At 46.4% G+C, this 15,428-nt stretch overlaps 1 protein-coding gene across 5 annotated transcripts in view; it reads right to left on the bottom strand.

Annotated features, from left to right (window-relative positions):
• KANSL1 (KAT8 regulatory NSL complex subunit 1) overlaps nucleotides 1–15,428 on the bottom strand; it is a 167,642-nt gene that overhangs the window by 7,683 nt on the left and 144,531 nt on the right. For all 5 annotated transcript variants that reach the window (XM_055129831.1, XM_055129833.1, XM_055129830.1 and 2 more), the window contains one exon: nucleotides 5,724–5,895. In XM_055129831.1, coding sequence (XP_054985806.1) covers nucleotides 5,724–5,895 — 172 coding nt within the window. The remainder of the gene's footprint in view (nucleotides 1–5,723; nucleotides 5,896–15,428) is intronic.

Here is a 15,428-nt window from a genome sequence, read left to right on the forward strand (position 1 = left end):
GGACTGTTTCTTCAACCAAAATGAAAACGACTACAAGCTCACTTAGGGGACTTACAACCCATGAGTCACTTGACCATTTTGTTCATTACTTTCCACCACTTTCTTTCGGGGGTGTGGGGGGCCACACCTGGCAATGCCCACGGGTTATTCCTGGCTCTGTACTCTGGGATCACTCCTGGTGGTGCCAGGGATTAAACCCGGGTCAGCCGCATGTCAGATAAGCACACTCCCTTCTGTATTATCTCTGCCCCCTCCACCATTTTCTTAAGTACTTCCCTGGGTGTTGTGTAACGCTCTCTTTCTTCCTCCTCCTACTGGGAAGCTGTGAGCTTCCAATCTACAGCTAACTGCTATGACAAAAAAAAAAAAAAAAACCCAGCTTCTCTCGGCCAGCAGGTGGTGCTATTATGCAGCACAAACCCGAGTGCCTGTTCTCCCAAGGTTATACATACATCCTCTTTCCAGCTAAGGAGTGAGAAGACAGACAAGTTCCAGCTCCTGGAATACCAAAGAGCCACCACACCCTCAAGCCTTCCCTTCAGGCATCTAGTTCTTCAAATTCTATCAAGTCTAGCCACACTGACTGGGCGTGGTTAAAGCATGGTCAAGATGGAGACAGATTTCTAGGGTTAAGAGCTGGACAGTCACAGGGGGTTAAGGGGCTTGTACTTTGCTTGCTAGCAGCTAACCCTAGTCTGGGGCCCAGCACAAGAATCCCCAGGTGGGGCTTGTATGTGGCTGACCCGGGTTCGATTCCCGGCATCCCATATGGTCCCTGAGCACCTCCAGGAGTGATTCCTGAGTGCAGAGCCAGGAGTAACCCCTGAGCATCACCAGGTGTGGTCCCTACTGGGTGTCCAAGCCCCTCTCTCCCAATAAAGAGTAGTACCCATAGATCTACAGAAATCAGTTTGGAAACAGTAGTAAAATTCTACTTAACAACACAACTAGTATCTGGGGGGCTGGAGCCAAAGCACAGTGCTGACCTGGGTTTGATCCCCGGCACCCCATAAGGTCTCCCGAGCCTGCCATGAGTAGTCCCAGAGTGCAGAGGCAGGATTTAAGCCCTGAGCACTGCCAGCTGTAGCCCCCAAACCAAGACATAGAATAATCCCAACAATATTAGTGTTTGGGGGCTGGAGTGATAATACAGCGAGCACAGCACTTGCCTTGCACACAGCAACTTGGATTCAACCCCGGAGCACAGACCCAAGGGGCAACAAGCTCTAGGCACAGCCAGGTGTGACCTGGAACCCTAAACAGTGTCTGGAGGCAGGAGAGCTGGCTCAGGGATTAAGACCCGTGCCCTGCATGATCCCTGGGCACAGAATCAGGAGAGCACCCCTGGGGTGACCCCCAAACAAAACCAGAAAAAATAGTGTCTGGGTAGAAAGGGCCTAAGAGCAGCCAAGTATCGCTTTCAACTACCTAAATGCGGAGAGGGAGAGCCAATGAAGAGACTAGTACTATTAACAGTCACAGAATAAGGTTCGGGTACAAATGAAATCATCCATTCAAAAACAAACAACCAAAAAAAAAAAAAAAACAGTACAGTGGCAGCACAGAGTGATAGTATGGTGGGAACGGTGTTTGCCTTGATGCGACCAATCAGGGCTCCATCCCCAGCACCCCATATGGTCCCCTGAACACCACCAGGAGTGATTCCTGAGTGCAGAGCCAGGAGGAACCCCTGAGCACCGCCAGGTATGGCCCCAAAACCTAAAATAAATAAATAAATAAATAAAATCAAGAAAAACAAACCCACACATTGAAATTGGGCCAAAGCTCAATCATAGACAACTGGCCTAGACAAAGACAACTGGCCTAGGACAGAAAACAAAAGAATGAGTCAAAAATCCTACATACAGGGGCTGCGGCTGGAGCGATAGCACAGCGGGTAGGGCGTTTGCCTTGCACGCGGCCGACCCAGGTTCGATTCCCAGCATCCCATAGGGTCCCCTGAGCACCGACAGGAGTAATTCCTGAGTGCAGAGCAGGAGTAACCCCTGTGCATTGCCGGGTGTGACCCAAAAAGAAAAAAATAAAATAAAAAAAATCCTACATACAATCCTTTCAGAAAGTGCCAAGTTGGACATCCTGCCATCTTTGAATTTCTCTTAGGCGCCGGGGCTGTCCGCAGTGTTCTGCTAGCTGGTCATCCTCACTGAGGGCACGAGCACTCTCTGGACAACTGAGAGATGGGATAACCTTCCAGCTATCACGGGCACTGTGGAGCTGGGCAGCTCTGGGCTCTGGGGAGATGGCTGCTGTTCGGCTCAAAGCACAGTTATCCCCCAAAGGAACAGCATGAGCCCAAGTCAACCCAAAGAGAGTCTGATTTATTTGTAGGCAAGTATAGCCATAGACCCAACTTGGACGATAGCCTCAAAAGGAGAATTTAGTAACCAGCTCATCCAAACCCCACTGTGTGGGGCGTGGGAGTGACTGGAGGAAGGGAAGGGGAATTCAGAGCAGGCAGGAAAATAACGTTACAGACGAGAGGAAGGTGGGCCCTCTCCCTCCGGGGATGGACTGAGGACGCCCACAGAAGAGACGGATGCAGCAGCCAGGAGGATGGAGAGCTCTGACAGGCAAAGGGCACTTCATGGTCAAGATGCTGAGTCACGGAATCACAATGGGCTGGGAATAAGAACTCCACTTGGTGACACGTGACAAAGGGACAATCACCATGTTTATCAACTAAAAGCAGATGTAGATGAGAGAGGCCTCATCAGGGTATAAATAATTATAGGCTTCAGGCTTCTTGCTTTTCCTCCAATATGATACCATACAACTTAAAGCTACAATATTATGTTGGGGGCGGAGAGAGTGGGGAGGAAAGGCCACATAGCTGGCAGTGCTCAGGGCTTACTCCTGAATCTGCATTTAGGGATCACTTCTGGTGGGGAAACGGGACCATATGGAGTACCAGGAATTGAAGGTGGGTCAGCCGAAGGAAGGCAAGCACCCTCTCCACCATACTATTGCTTTGGCTCCTCAAAGCTTTAGTTTTTTTTTGCTTTTTGGGTGAATTACTCCTGGCGGTGCTCAGGGTACCATATGGGATGCTGGGAATCGAACCTGGGTCAGCCACGTGCAAGGCAAACTCCCTACTCGCTAAAAGCTGTAGTTTTAAAAAGTGATTTAAGAGACGTTCCTAAATCTCCCAAGTGGCATCCCCAGCAGGCAGATTTAGGAAATGGTTAGAGACCTCACTTCTTTGGACAACCTTGCTAGGGAGACACATGGAACAGAGACCAAGAGGCACCAAATGACCGGAAATAGATCTAGACCTGTGTAAACCCATTCCGGCCAGTTAGGGCAAGAAAACAACGACTTCTGGGGCGGAGCGATAGCACAGCGGGTGGGCATTTGCCTTGCACGCGGCCGACCCGGGTTCGATCCCCGGCATCCCATATGGTCCCCCAAGCACCGCCAGGAGTAATTCCTGAGTGTAAAGCCAGGAGTAACCCCTGAGCATCGCTGGGTGTGACCCAAAAAGCAAAAAAAAAAAAAGAAAAAAAAAAAGAAAACAACGACTTCTTTACATCTATTTATACATTTCTGGTATTTGGGCCACATCCAGCTGCGCGCTGGGCTTACTCCTGGCAGGGCCTGGGGGGCCGTATGTGGTGCTAGTGCGCAAACCCAGGATGGTCACATGCAAGGCAAGCGTCCTACCCACTACATGATTGCTCTGGATCCTAAGTCTATTTCTTGATCTGAAGTAGAGGATCAAAAACTAAAGTAACACCTTATAAGATAAACAAGAAAGGCAGATGAGGCAGTCTGATAAAGGACTCCTGTAAACTGAAAAACGCCACGTAAGCTGTGTAAAGCTGCAAGTCACACAGTGAGCGGCCACGGGAAGTAGTAGCACAGAAGTGGTGCAATGTCCCAGGGCAGACTTGCCCCCGGTCTGGGACCAGGATGCGTCCTCCTGTCCGGTGTCCTAGTGGCCCCCACTCACTGCTCCACCACTCCTGACCGAAATCCTTGCTCCTATTAGTTTACTGAACACACTTTGGAACAAATTTTCTCAATTTTTCTTCTCAGAAGTAATATGGCAGCAGGCCTACAATAGGATGTAATCCATTTTCCTACAGCAGAGGCAGTTTTGATAACAAGGCAAGGAGTTACAGGGTTTAGGTAGTCAAAGAAATGAAGAGTAAAGAGGGAATTATAGTTAATCTATGTTTCATCAGCTGCCAAGAGGAGGTTCTCTAAGACTGCTACTAGCAAAATCTGTTTTATCAGAACACACTACTTGTTTACTTTTTGTCTGTTTTTAAGCCACACGGGTGGTACTCAGAGCTGGGGGGGGCGGGGGGCGGGGGGCGGGAGAGAGGAGGGCCACACGACCATGTGGCACAGCCCTTTAACTTGGGCCGCAGATAGCTCAAGACGTCTGAGCTGTGGGGCTGGAGAGATAGCACAGCGGGTAGGGCGTTTGCCTTGCACTCGGCCGACCCGGGTTCAAATCCCAGCATCCCATATGGTCCCCTGAGCACCGCCAGGGGTAATTCCTGAGTGCAGAGCCAAGAGTAACCCCTGTGCATCGCCAGGTGTGACCCCCCCCCAAAAAAAAAGCAAAAAAAAAAAAAAAAAAAAAAAAAAAAAAAAAAAGACGTCTGAGCTGTGTCCTATGGGATCCAGCATCAGCGGTCACCCAGCTGTCTGATGTTCTGACTGCCCAAGTTAAGAAAAACGGGAGCAGATGGAAATATTCGAAATATGGTGGTGGGTATTTATAACGGTGTTTGGATTGATGTTGAAATACTAAACCTAATAAATTACTGTGAACAACTTTATTTATTAAAACCCATAGTAGGACCCAATATGGGAAAGAATGACTTCAGTTTATATAAATTATCTGCTTTGGTTCTGGGGCGACACTGGCAGTGCCTGGGGGACCGTGCAGTGGTGGGGTCTGAGTTGGAACTCTCTGAACTGCAAAGCATTTCTTAGCCCAGTGAACTTTCTCTCCAGCCCCAGATGACCTTACCTTGTGAAAGGTAAAAGGTGAAAGTCATTATTAAAAGGGAGATGGAGGGGCCGGAAGAGAGTACAGAGGGTACAGTGCTTGCTTTGCGTGCAGGAGACCCGGGTTCAATCCTTGGCATCCTACACGGTCCCTAGAGCACCACCAGAAGTGACTCCTGAGAGCAGAGCCAGGAGTAATCCCTGAGTACTGCCAGGTGTGGCCCCAAAACCATTAAACAACAACAACAACAACAACAACAAAACCACCCAATCCTGGGCAAAGAGCCACAGCATGTGCTTTTGCATGTGGGTAATTAGGGCTCAATTCTTGTCACTCAGGGTTCCTCAAGCACCATCGGTGTGGCCTAAATAGTTTAAAAAAGAGAAAGGGGCTGGAGCAATAGCACAGCGGGTAGGGTGTTTGCCATGCACGTGGCCAACCCGGGTTCGATCCCCAGCATCCCATATGGTCCCCTGAGCACAGCCAGGAGTGATTCCTGAATGTAGAACCAGGAGTAACCCCTGTGCAGAGCCAGGTGTGACCTAAAAAAAGCCAAAAGAGAGAGAGAGAGAGAGAGAGAGAGAGAGAGAGAGAGAGAGAGAGAGAGAGAGAGAGAGGAGAGAGAGAGAGAGAGAAAGAAATAAGTTATCTTCCTAGGACTTGGGTTACACAGGAGGCTGGCTGACTTGCATTCTCAAGTCTCATTTTACTAGCCCTTATACTCAGAGGCCTTTCTTACCATCAGGAAACGCCAGAACCGGGTGAACACAGGAGTCCAGCTGGGAAAGGCGTTCCAGCAGGGGGGCTGCATAGTGGATTTCTGGAGGCATGGTGCTGGTGTTGCCCGAGCCACACAGGGCGCAGGAGGGGTTCACATCACAGCCAGAGCGCGTGCTGCTGTTCCGGTGAACCTGTGAAGCCAGACAAACGCAGAGTTCAGCATCCAATGAAAATTCAGCTTCCCCCTCATTACCCTAAAGATCAAAAAGCCCCTTCTATGCACGCATGTGACAATGCTGACAAAAAGTCTGACTAGTTAGTATATGAGTTTTGACATTCAACAAAAGTGATCATTCTAAATGAATGAGCTTGGGGAAGGGGTCAGGGAGGACAGAGAACAAGCGGGGAAGACAAGTGCCTTTCGTGCGGCCGACCCCGTTCAATCCCCACCATAGTACTGGTCCTCCAAGCATCAGGAGTCATCTCTGAGCAGTGCAGGATGGAATATGGCCCAAACTCCAACACCCCCCACCCCAATGATGCAAATAATAACAATAATAAAAAAAACGAAACTTTTCAAACATATAGATCAGGAAACCAAAATATCTATTTCTGTATTTATTTATTCTTTTTGGGTCACAAACACCTGGCGATGCACAGGGGTTACTCCTGGCTCATGCACTCAGGAATCACCCCTGGCGGTGCTCAGAGGACCATATGGGATGCTGGGAATCAAACCCGGATCGGCCGCATGCAAGGCAAACGCCCTACCCACTGTACTATTGCTCTAGCCCCGTATTTATTTATTCTTTGGGCCACAACTGGTGATACACAGGGTTACTCCTGGCTGGGTACTCAAGAATTATTCCTTGTGGCTGTGGCGCTCACTCAGATGACAATATGGGATACCAAGGATTGAACCCAGGTTCAACTGTATGCAAGGCCAACGCCCTCCCAGCTGTACTATTGCTCCAGTCCCTGACTTTCTATTTTGGCCCGGGGTCACATCCAGGTAACCAGAGAACCCGATCAGTCCTGGACTCACAGCAGCAAAGCACACACTTCCAATCCTCTGAGCGTTTCCATGGTCCAGAAACAAAATTTAGTGTTAGAGTCCTGCCTCACATAAAAATTATTTCTTAAGAATGAAAGGCTTGGGGCTGGAGCAATAGTACAGCGGGTAGGGCGTTTGCTTTGCATGTGGCCGACCCAGGTTCAATTCCCAGCATCCCATATGGTCCTCTGAGCACTGCCAGGGGTGATTCCTGAGAGCAGAGCCAGGAGTAACCCCTGTGCATTGCCAGGAGTGACCCAAAAAGAAGAAGAAAAAAAGAATGAGAGGCTTAGGGGCTGGAGCAATCGCACAGCAGGTAAGGGTGTCTGCCTTGCACGAGGCTAACCCGGGTTTGATTCTCAGCATCCTATATAGTCCCCTGAACACTGCCAGGGGTAATTTGTGAGTGCAGAGCCAGGAGTAACCCCTGTGCATTGCCAGGTATGACCCCAAAAAACGCAAAAAAAAAGAAAAAGAAAAAGAATGAAAGGCTTGAAGACAAATAGTACTCTTGAAAAGCAAAAGCAAAACAAAGAACATATGGCAAGAGAAAATATTTAATAAGGAAAAGCTAAGAATAAGTCCTGGGCACCATTGGGTGCCCCTTAAATAGCCCCTCCCCTCACCCAATGCAAGGACAATATCATTTCTTAATTAAATGATGGGTCCAGCAATGACCACCTGGAGCTGATGACAGCAACAACAAAGGTATCAGTTGTTGGGGAGGGGAATCATTTAGAGGTCATACACAGCGGTGCTCAGGGAACCACATGGAGATTTAGGGAGTGAATCTGAGTCACACCATGCAAGGCACCCTACCTGCTGTACTAAAACTCTGGCCCCCAAAAGTATGTGTGCGTTTTCTTTTTTTAGTCCACATCCAACAGGGCTCGAGAGACCATATGGGGTGCCAGGGATCAAACTTGGATCGGCTACATGCAAGGCAAGTGTCCCACTTGCTGTGCTATCATCTTTTCTCCAGCCCTACTCAGTGACTTTTAAAAATAAGATAAATCATTGAAAAATGTTAATGGTAGGGCCAAAGATAATAAATAAATAGTTGCTCACTATAAAATTCGGGGCCGAAGAGATAGTACAGAAGCTATGGCACTTGAATTGCTGTGGCCAACCCTGGTTTGGTCTCTGGCACAAGATATGGTCTGCTGAGCCCCACCACAAGTGGGGCTCTGATCACAGAGCCAGGAGTAATTCCTGAGTCCTACTAGGTCTGGATCAATTAAAAAAAATCATTCAACTGAACTATTTTAATAATTGTGTCATGGAACTTAGGAATAGGAAACAGTGACACACAGGATTATTTTGTCCTTGATCGAGTAACAGGGGCCGGAGTCATCCTTTAGTCATAAATAACTGGGCAATAAGCAGCGTAAGACTGAGGCTCCAATGAGGTGACCTCTACCATCACCCTTGGCTTGCTGCCTGCAGACAAACGCAAACTCTACTGCAGGTCAGGGCAATCCCAAACAGATCATGATGGTTTCATGAGTTATGAAAAAGCTACACACAAAATGAGCCCCCAAATCTTTATGCAATCACCCTGAATATTAAGCAACACATGCACATGACGAATCTCCATCCACCCGGCAGAGAGCTGAGGAGATGCAGAGGCACACCCCGCAGGGAGGCTCCGGAGTGTGTGGCCGAGGAGTCGGGATGGGAGCGTTCAAGATGACGAAGCATCCCGAGTTAGAAGAGGGGCTAACCTAAGTGGGCTGCCCTGTATTTTCTTTAATAAAGGTCAACTAAAACTCCAGTCATTTACGGACCAACAAAACACAGCCTCTTTAAAAGGAAACAACACACTCCATGTTTCAACCGCATAAAAGTAAGTGGTCAGCATCTAGAGCCTCCAGGAGAGACAGAGAAACGAGGGCCTTGCACCGGCCACCCTCCTCCTGACCCTCCAGACGGAGCCGGGAGTAACTGGGTGTGGCCTCCCACCAAAAAACCCAAACCAAACATGGAAAGGTCATGCCAAGAAGCCAGAAAATAATACTATGGGGAATTTAATCAGAAAGCAATCTCAGCCACAGAATATGGATACACAGCCCAGTTTCTCAACAAAAACAAAAGAGGCTTGGCAAGTGGCTTATAGCAAACCAATCTCTGAGAATCACTAGAAAAACTAGATTGAAACAAAACTTAAATATGAGAGAAACATTAAAATAGCGACAATCCTGAGGAGCCCAGGCCTGAGAGAGGACACACAGAAACTTGGAGTACTTTCTAGGGACACATGAGTGTTTCTGGAAAAGAGGCTCAGAATTAGATGTTCTCGCAGCGAACAGAGATATGAGCAGAGCTTTTTAATGGTCTTTATAAGGCTGGAGAATTAGAGTCCTGAAGAGTCAGATAACTGGGTGGAGAAACTGTAGCACGTCAGATATATGTGAAAGAAGGCTATTCTCTAAGAAGGGAACAGCGCAGGAAAAAGCCTTCTCAAAACCAAGCAAGCCACAAATAACCTCAGTTTCTTTCTTAATCCTCAACGATATATGCCTGGCAGGGGAAAATAATGCGTCTCCCTCCAGAGAGAGACCCTATCAAAGCTGACAGTGGAAGAGGGGCTTGTAAGCAAAACTGCATATGTGCAGTTCCACCGTTAAAAAACAAAACAACATAAATAAAATCCACAGAGATACAGATTTCAGAATTAGCAGCAAAGGATTTAAAAGTAATTATGATCAACATGTTTCACCAAAGAGTCTACGATGACAATGGACACAGGGAGCATGTATGTGCGAAAATGTTCACGGTTCACTTTGTGTATGAGGGAAAAATAAACCATGGAACGGCTAAAATGTGGGGACCAAAGAGAGAGTACAGCAGGTGGTGTTTGCCTTGCACACGCTGGACCAGGCTCGACCTGGACCTGTTTGAACCCCAGCACTACGTCTGATCCCCCAGTCTGCCAGGAACGATGCCTGAGAGCAGGGCAACTCCCCGAATACCAGCCAGTTATGACCCAAAAGGGGGGTGGGTGGGGCACCGGAAATAGCACCACCGAGTACTACTAAGAGTAGCTGAAAAACAAACACAAAATGAGCCTGCTCAAGGACTCTGGTCGTGACTCAGGGCGAACACCATACACACACGTGTGGCCCTTGATTTAATTCCCAGCACCACAAAAAAGTCTCTCAAAATGTTTAAGTAAACGAAGGGCTGGAGAGGTAGTAAGTGGGTGAGGTGATTCTCGAGAATGCATCAACCCCGGTCTGATCCCTAACACCACCATCAGCCCCCTGCCCCGACCCCCAAAGTTCAAAAAGAGATCAGGAACATCGCTTCAAAGGGCGAGTATACATGTGATTATGCCAGGTTTGATCCCTGGCACAGCATGTACCCCACCCCCCAAGCAGTGCCAAGTGTGCCCCAAACAAAAAAATTAAATTACTTTTAAAAAGATGAAGAATAAAAACTATAAAATGAGAAGAAGAAAATGAAAAAAAGATGTTTCTACATCTTTACAAATGAACTGAATGAAAAGCACATCCAGAAAGAAAAGAACAGAAACCCAACTAAACCCAACTAATGTTTAACTGAAATAGTTAAACACAACTGGGGAAAAATTCTCAGAAGTCAGAAGACTATACAGAATAAACCATAACAAGAAGGCACACAACAATCTAAAGTGCACTTGAGGGGAAAAAAAAACAACCCACAAAATATTAAAACTTTTTTGAAAATAAAATGTTTTCAAAATTCAAGACAAAAACTTTCAGAACAAGGCTTTATACGCAACTCTTAAGAGATTGAAACTAACTTATACATCTAAATATATCCTGGGATATTGCAAAACAAACCAAAACCAAAAATAGGGAGGAGTGATGGACTTAAGTTACCAGAGAGAAGACAGTTAACCTGTAATGACGACTGAACTGATCCAGCATTTTCGCCAATACTAAGGCAATGAAGTACTTTCAAACTACTGAACAAAACCTCTAAAAAGACAAAGTTGATACTGTGTGTATTCACAAATACACACGAGCATAATATTACACAAAATATAATTCTACATGTTTGTAATACATAAAACAAGCTGTATTTACAACTCATAAACTACTGCTGAAAGGTTCCTAAAAGAACAAAGCATAAATAAAGGATGAAATATGCAAGAAGGATGGCATAAAAAGCAAGATGCAACCAAGAACATGAATGCAAAAGCAATGGTACATGTAAAGAAACATGAACTTTAAAGTTACTGGAATTTAGAAAAAAGATATTAGGTTTCTTCTTTTTCAATTTTTGGCAATGCAAGGGATAGAACCAGGTCTCATACATGCAAGGCAAGTGCTCTACCACTGAGCGACAGCCCTGGCCCTGGGGAATTCCGTTTTATAGAGGTATTCGAAAGTCCTGTTCCAGAGAGACAGCACAAGACCGAGGTGCTCGCCTTGCACTGCCGCAGACCCGGATTCCACCCCCAAGCACAGTGCCAGGAACTCAGTCGAACACAGCTAGATGTGGCCCCAAATTCCAAACCCCATCCCAAAAGGAAGCTCTGTTGTTCCGAAAGCAGTGGGAGATGTAAGCAACACTCACCTAAACCAATAGATGGTAAAATAGGCATAAAAAAAGGAAAGAAAAGGCAATGCCTGAACACATACTGTGGCCTCTCCCAACACAGGATTGCACAGTCTCCGTAAGACAATCTGGGGCAAAGGGCAGCAAGAAGGCACCAAAAGGAAACAGAAAATCCAAGAAGATAAAAGCACCTTTTTTGTAGTTGTTGGTAGTGGTGCGGGGGGAGGGCCCCCCCTTATGGTGCTCAGGGAGCACCATCTGGGTCGCTAGAGACCCAAACCTGGGTTCGCTGTGTGCAAGGCAAACAGCCTATCCACTGCACTATCTCTGTGGTTTTAAGAAAAGAACCTTTAAACCACAGTAACACAATAAAATTCTACATAAAATGATGCTAGAGAAAGTTTAAAAAAGACATGGGCAGCAGCTATCTTTCTCCTTTGCACTGTGCAGAATCAGAAAGAATGTAAACAGAAAAAAAAAGTATCTAATATCCAAATAACTGCCTCTCAGCTGGACCAATCATTCCCCCAAATCCAATCTAACTGGGCCTGGGGCTGTAGCTTGGTGGGTGATAGAGCATTTCCCTGCATGTGCGAGACCCTGGGGTCTATCCCTTGCATTGCCCCCCTCCGCCCGAAAAAAGCAGCATCTAATCTTTTTTCTAAATTCCTCTAACATTAGGTGCAGTATTAGAGATAACTGCTATACTTAGAGGCGATTATTAACGTAAGGAAAGTAAGACCCAAAGCTGTCACCGAGGGAAATCTGACACCTAGACAGCAAGGACCACTGCAGTTCTGCAATGCCAAAGGGCATCTTTATTTGAGGCCACAGACCGGGCGCAGAGGCAGGCACTTGCCATGCTGATGTGTGAGGCACTGGGTTGGACTCCTGGCACCCGATGGTGTTCCCGAGCACCACAGGGAAAGGTTCCTCTCTATTCTTTAATTATATGATAATACATAGCAGCTCACAGTCATGTGGAGCTAATAAAAACTTGAACAGGGGCTGCTACACTGGATGATGCAGAATATAACCACTCTCCAATATGGAGAATGAAAATAAGTCAAAGCAAAACAAAGAATAAGTGCAAACTAGTGGCAAATCAACACAATTTGACTTCTAAAAATAAGAGAAAGGGGCCACTGAGATAGTACAGCAGGCTGGGTGCTTGCCTGCACATGGTGGACCAGGGTTCAATCCCCAGCACCCCATATGAACCACCAAGCTAGCCAGGAGTGATCCCTCCACACAGAGCCAAGAGAACAGCTGGGTGTGGCCCAAAACCTAAAACAAAAACAACAACAACAAAAAAAAACCAACAAAAAAACCCCCCCAAAAAACAAAAAAACAAAACAAAACAAAAACCCCCAACGTAACGAGATGAGAAAGATGAGAAAAAGCAGAAACCATACGTGACATCTGTCAGAGATAAAGTCTATAAAGAAACTAAGATAATTCGATAAACATGCAAGAACACACCAACCCTTTTCCAAAAAGGTACTAGTTTTATATGATGAAGAAAGGGCAGATTTACAGATAAATACTTGTAAACTGCATGGATGTTCTTGAGTCCCAATTCTGCCAGTAACTGGGTGTGATTCATTGAACTTCTTTGAGTCTTAGTCTTTTAATTTAAAAACATGAGTAACAGGGGCCTGGGATGCAGTTCCGTGGAAGGGCCCGGGCCCAGCACATGTGAGGCCTGGAGTCTGGTTCCTGGATGTGGCCCCCATTGAAAACAAACAAACAAAAACCTCACACAAAACAGCTCTTGCCTCACACTGTTCTGGGGGACAAAAGGGGACAGCTGGAACAGTTTTGAAGGACAATGATTATGAGCCAAGAACTTGAAAGATGTTCAAATTGCTGCTTTAAGTACTTTAAGACACGCAAATCAAACCAAGAAAAGGCGCAGAGAGGACAAGGAGCTGATGGGCATGAGGGCTGCGCTCACGGTCCCTAGCACCACAGGTCACAGCCCCACGCACTGACCGGGAAGGGGTCCTGATGTGAGCCTGCTGGCGTGGGCCTGATCCGATCAAAGCACACAGACAGGACAATAAACTGGAGTAAAAATGGGGCTGGAGAAATAGCACAGCAGGTAGGGTGTTTGCCTTGCACACAGCCGACTCGGGTTCAATCCCGGCATCCCATATGGTCCCCCGAGCACTGCCAGGAGAAATTCCTGAGAGCGGAGCCAGGAATAACCTCTGAGCATTGCTGGGTGTGATACAAAAAGCAAAGCAAAACAAAACAAAACAAAAGGAGTAAAAATAAGCCAAAAGCAGCATTCAAAATCTTGTTCAAAACTGAGCACAGTAGCAAAAACTTATACTCATATTCACACTAAAAGACTTTTGTGGGTTGAGGACAAAAACTCTCCCGTGAAGGGAAGACATCAGTGCTAAAACAGTGCCACACAAGGGTGGTATCAGTGCTGAAACATTGTATGCCTAAAACTCAACTATGAGCAACTTTGTAAATCACAGTGCTTTAATTGGGAAAAAAAGGGGGGAGGAGGAGAATCATGAAGGGGGAAGTTAGTGAATAAAATTGAAGAGGAAAAAAACCACTCATGTCTGTCTGCTTGTACGCTGTTTCAAAGTAAAGTGGAAAAAAATGCCCAAAGTAAATAAAACAGAAGAAAGAACGCACACACTCCAACATTAATATCAAGGAAAGTAGAGTACAAGGCAAATACAGTTATCGGTGACTGGAGCTAGCCGTGAGACAGCAAGATATCATACTCAGATAAAAAGTCAACATTCTACCAGACACCACTGAAATTTTACTTTGTTTCTTTAATGTCATGCCACAACACTGTCAAATCATCTGATGATAAATGCCATTTGAAAAATATCGGAAAATTCAGGGGCTCGGGCACATCGGTAGGGTGGAGAGGTGGTGTATGTGTGTCTCTCTAAGCCACACAGCCGAGAACACAAAGCAGGAGACCCAAACGAAAGCAAAATAAAAAACAAGTCTGTTCCACTCTGGGTGCAAGAAAAAAGCCCGTGCGCTTTCTGCCTGCCTGCCCGCGGCGGCCCAGATTGAATGGGGGAATACAGCAGGGGAGGGAAGAAAGTCTGCCAGAAAGTGGGCTGGGGGTGGGAGGGAACCCGGGGACACTGGTGGCGGCAAGTTGACACCAGTGGTGGGATTGGTGCTGGAACACTGTATGCCTGAAACTCTACTATGAATAACTCTGTGAATCACAGCAACTTCATCCTTAATAATAATAAAAAGCAAATAAAAAAACAATAAAAAATATATTAAAAGAAATATTAAAATCAATTTTAAGAATAAAATTATTTTAAATTTTTTTTTTTCTTTTTGGGTCACATCCAGCATTGCACAGGAATTACTCCTGGCGGTGCTCGGGGGACTACATGGGATGCTGGGAATCGAACCCGGGTTGGCCATGTGTAAGGCAAAAGCCCTGCCCGCTGCGCTATCGCTCCAGCCCTCAACCTTAAAATTTCAATGTGCAGTTTTGTTTTAAAAATACTACTTCTATTTATAATTTATCAAATAACTACTTAACAAGATAAAAGCAACCTATTTTCGTCTCAAACTTTTGTTGATTTAAAATCTTGATATCTAGAAACTATTGTTTGAGATTGTTATAAATACCCCTCAGGGGGGCTGAGCAACAGTACAGCAATTGCCCTTGCACATGGCTGACCCAGCATCCCAAACAAACAAAAAACCCCACAGAGCAGTAGCATGGAGGTAATAAAGTAACATAGCAGCAATAGCACTGTCATCCCGTTGTTCATCAATTTGCTCGAGCGGGCACCAGTAACGTCTCCATTGTGAGACTTGTTGTTACTGTTTTTGGCATATCGAATATGCCACGGGTAGCTTGCCAGGCTCTGAGAGGGACAGAGGAATCGAACTCGGGCCAGCCGCGTGCAAGGCAAACGCCCTACCCGCTGTGCTGTGGCTCCAGTCCATAAAGTAATAGATTCTAAAATCTTTCCAATCCAGTGGGTTTGGGTGCAGGGCAAAGCTGGGGGAGAAGAGTTGGGCCACACCCAGAGATGCTCAGGGGTCACTCTGGTTCTGCTTGGGGGGGGTTGCATATGGGATGCTGGGGACTGACCCCAGGTCAATAGTATG

The sequence above is a fragment of the Sorex araneus genome, chromosome 3 (genome assembly GCF_027595985.1).
Source record: "Sorex araneus isolate mSorAra2 chromosome 3, mSorAra2.pri, whole genome shotgun sequence".
NCBI classification, from domain to species: domain Eukaryota; kingdom Metazoa; phylum Chordata; class Mammalia; order Eulipotyphla; family Soricidae; genus Sorex; species Sorex araneus.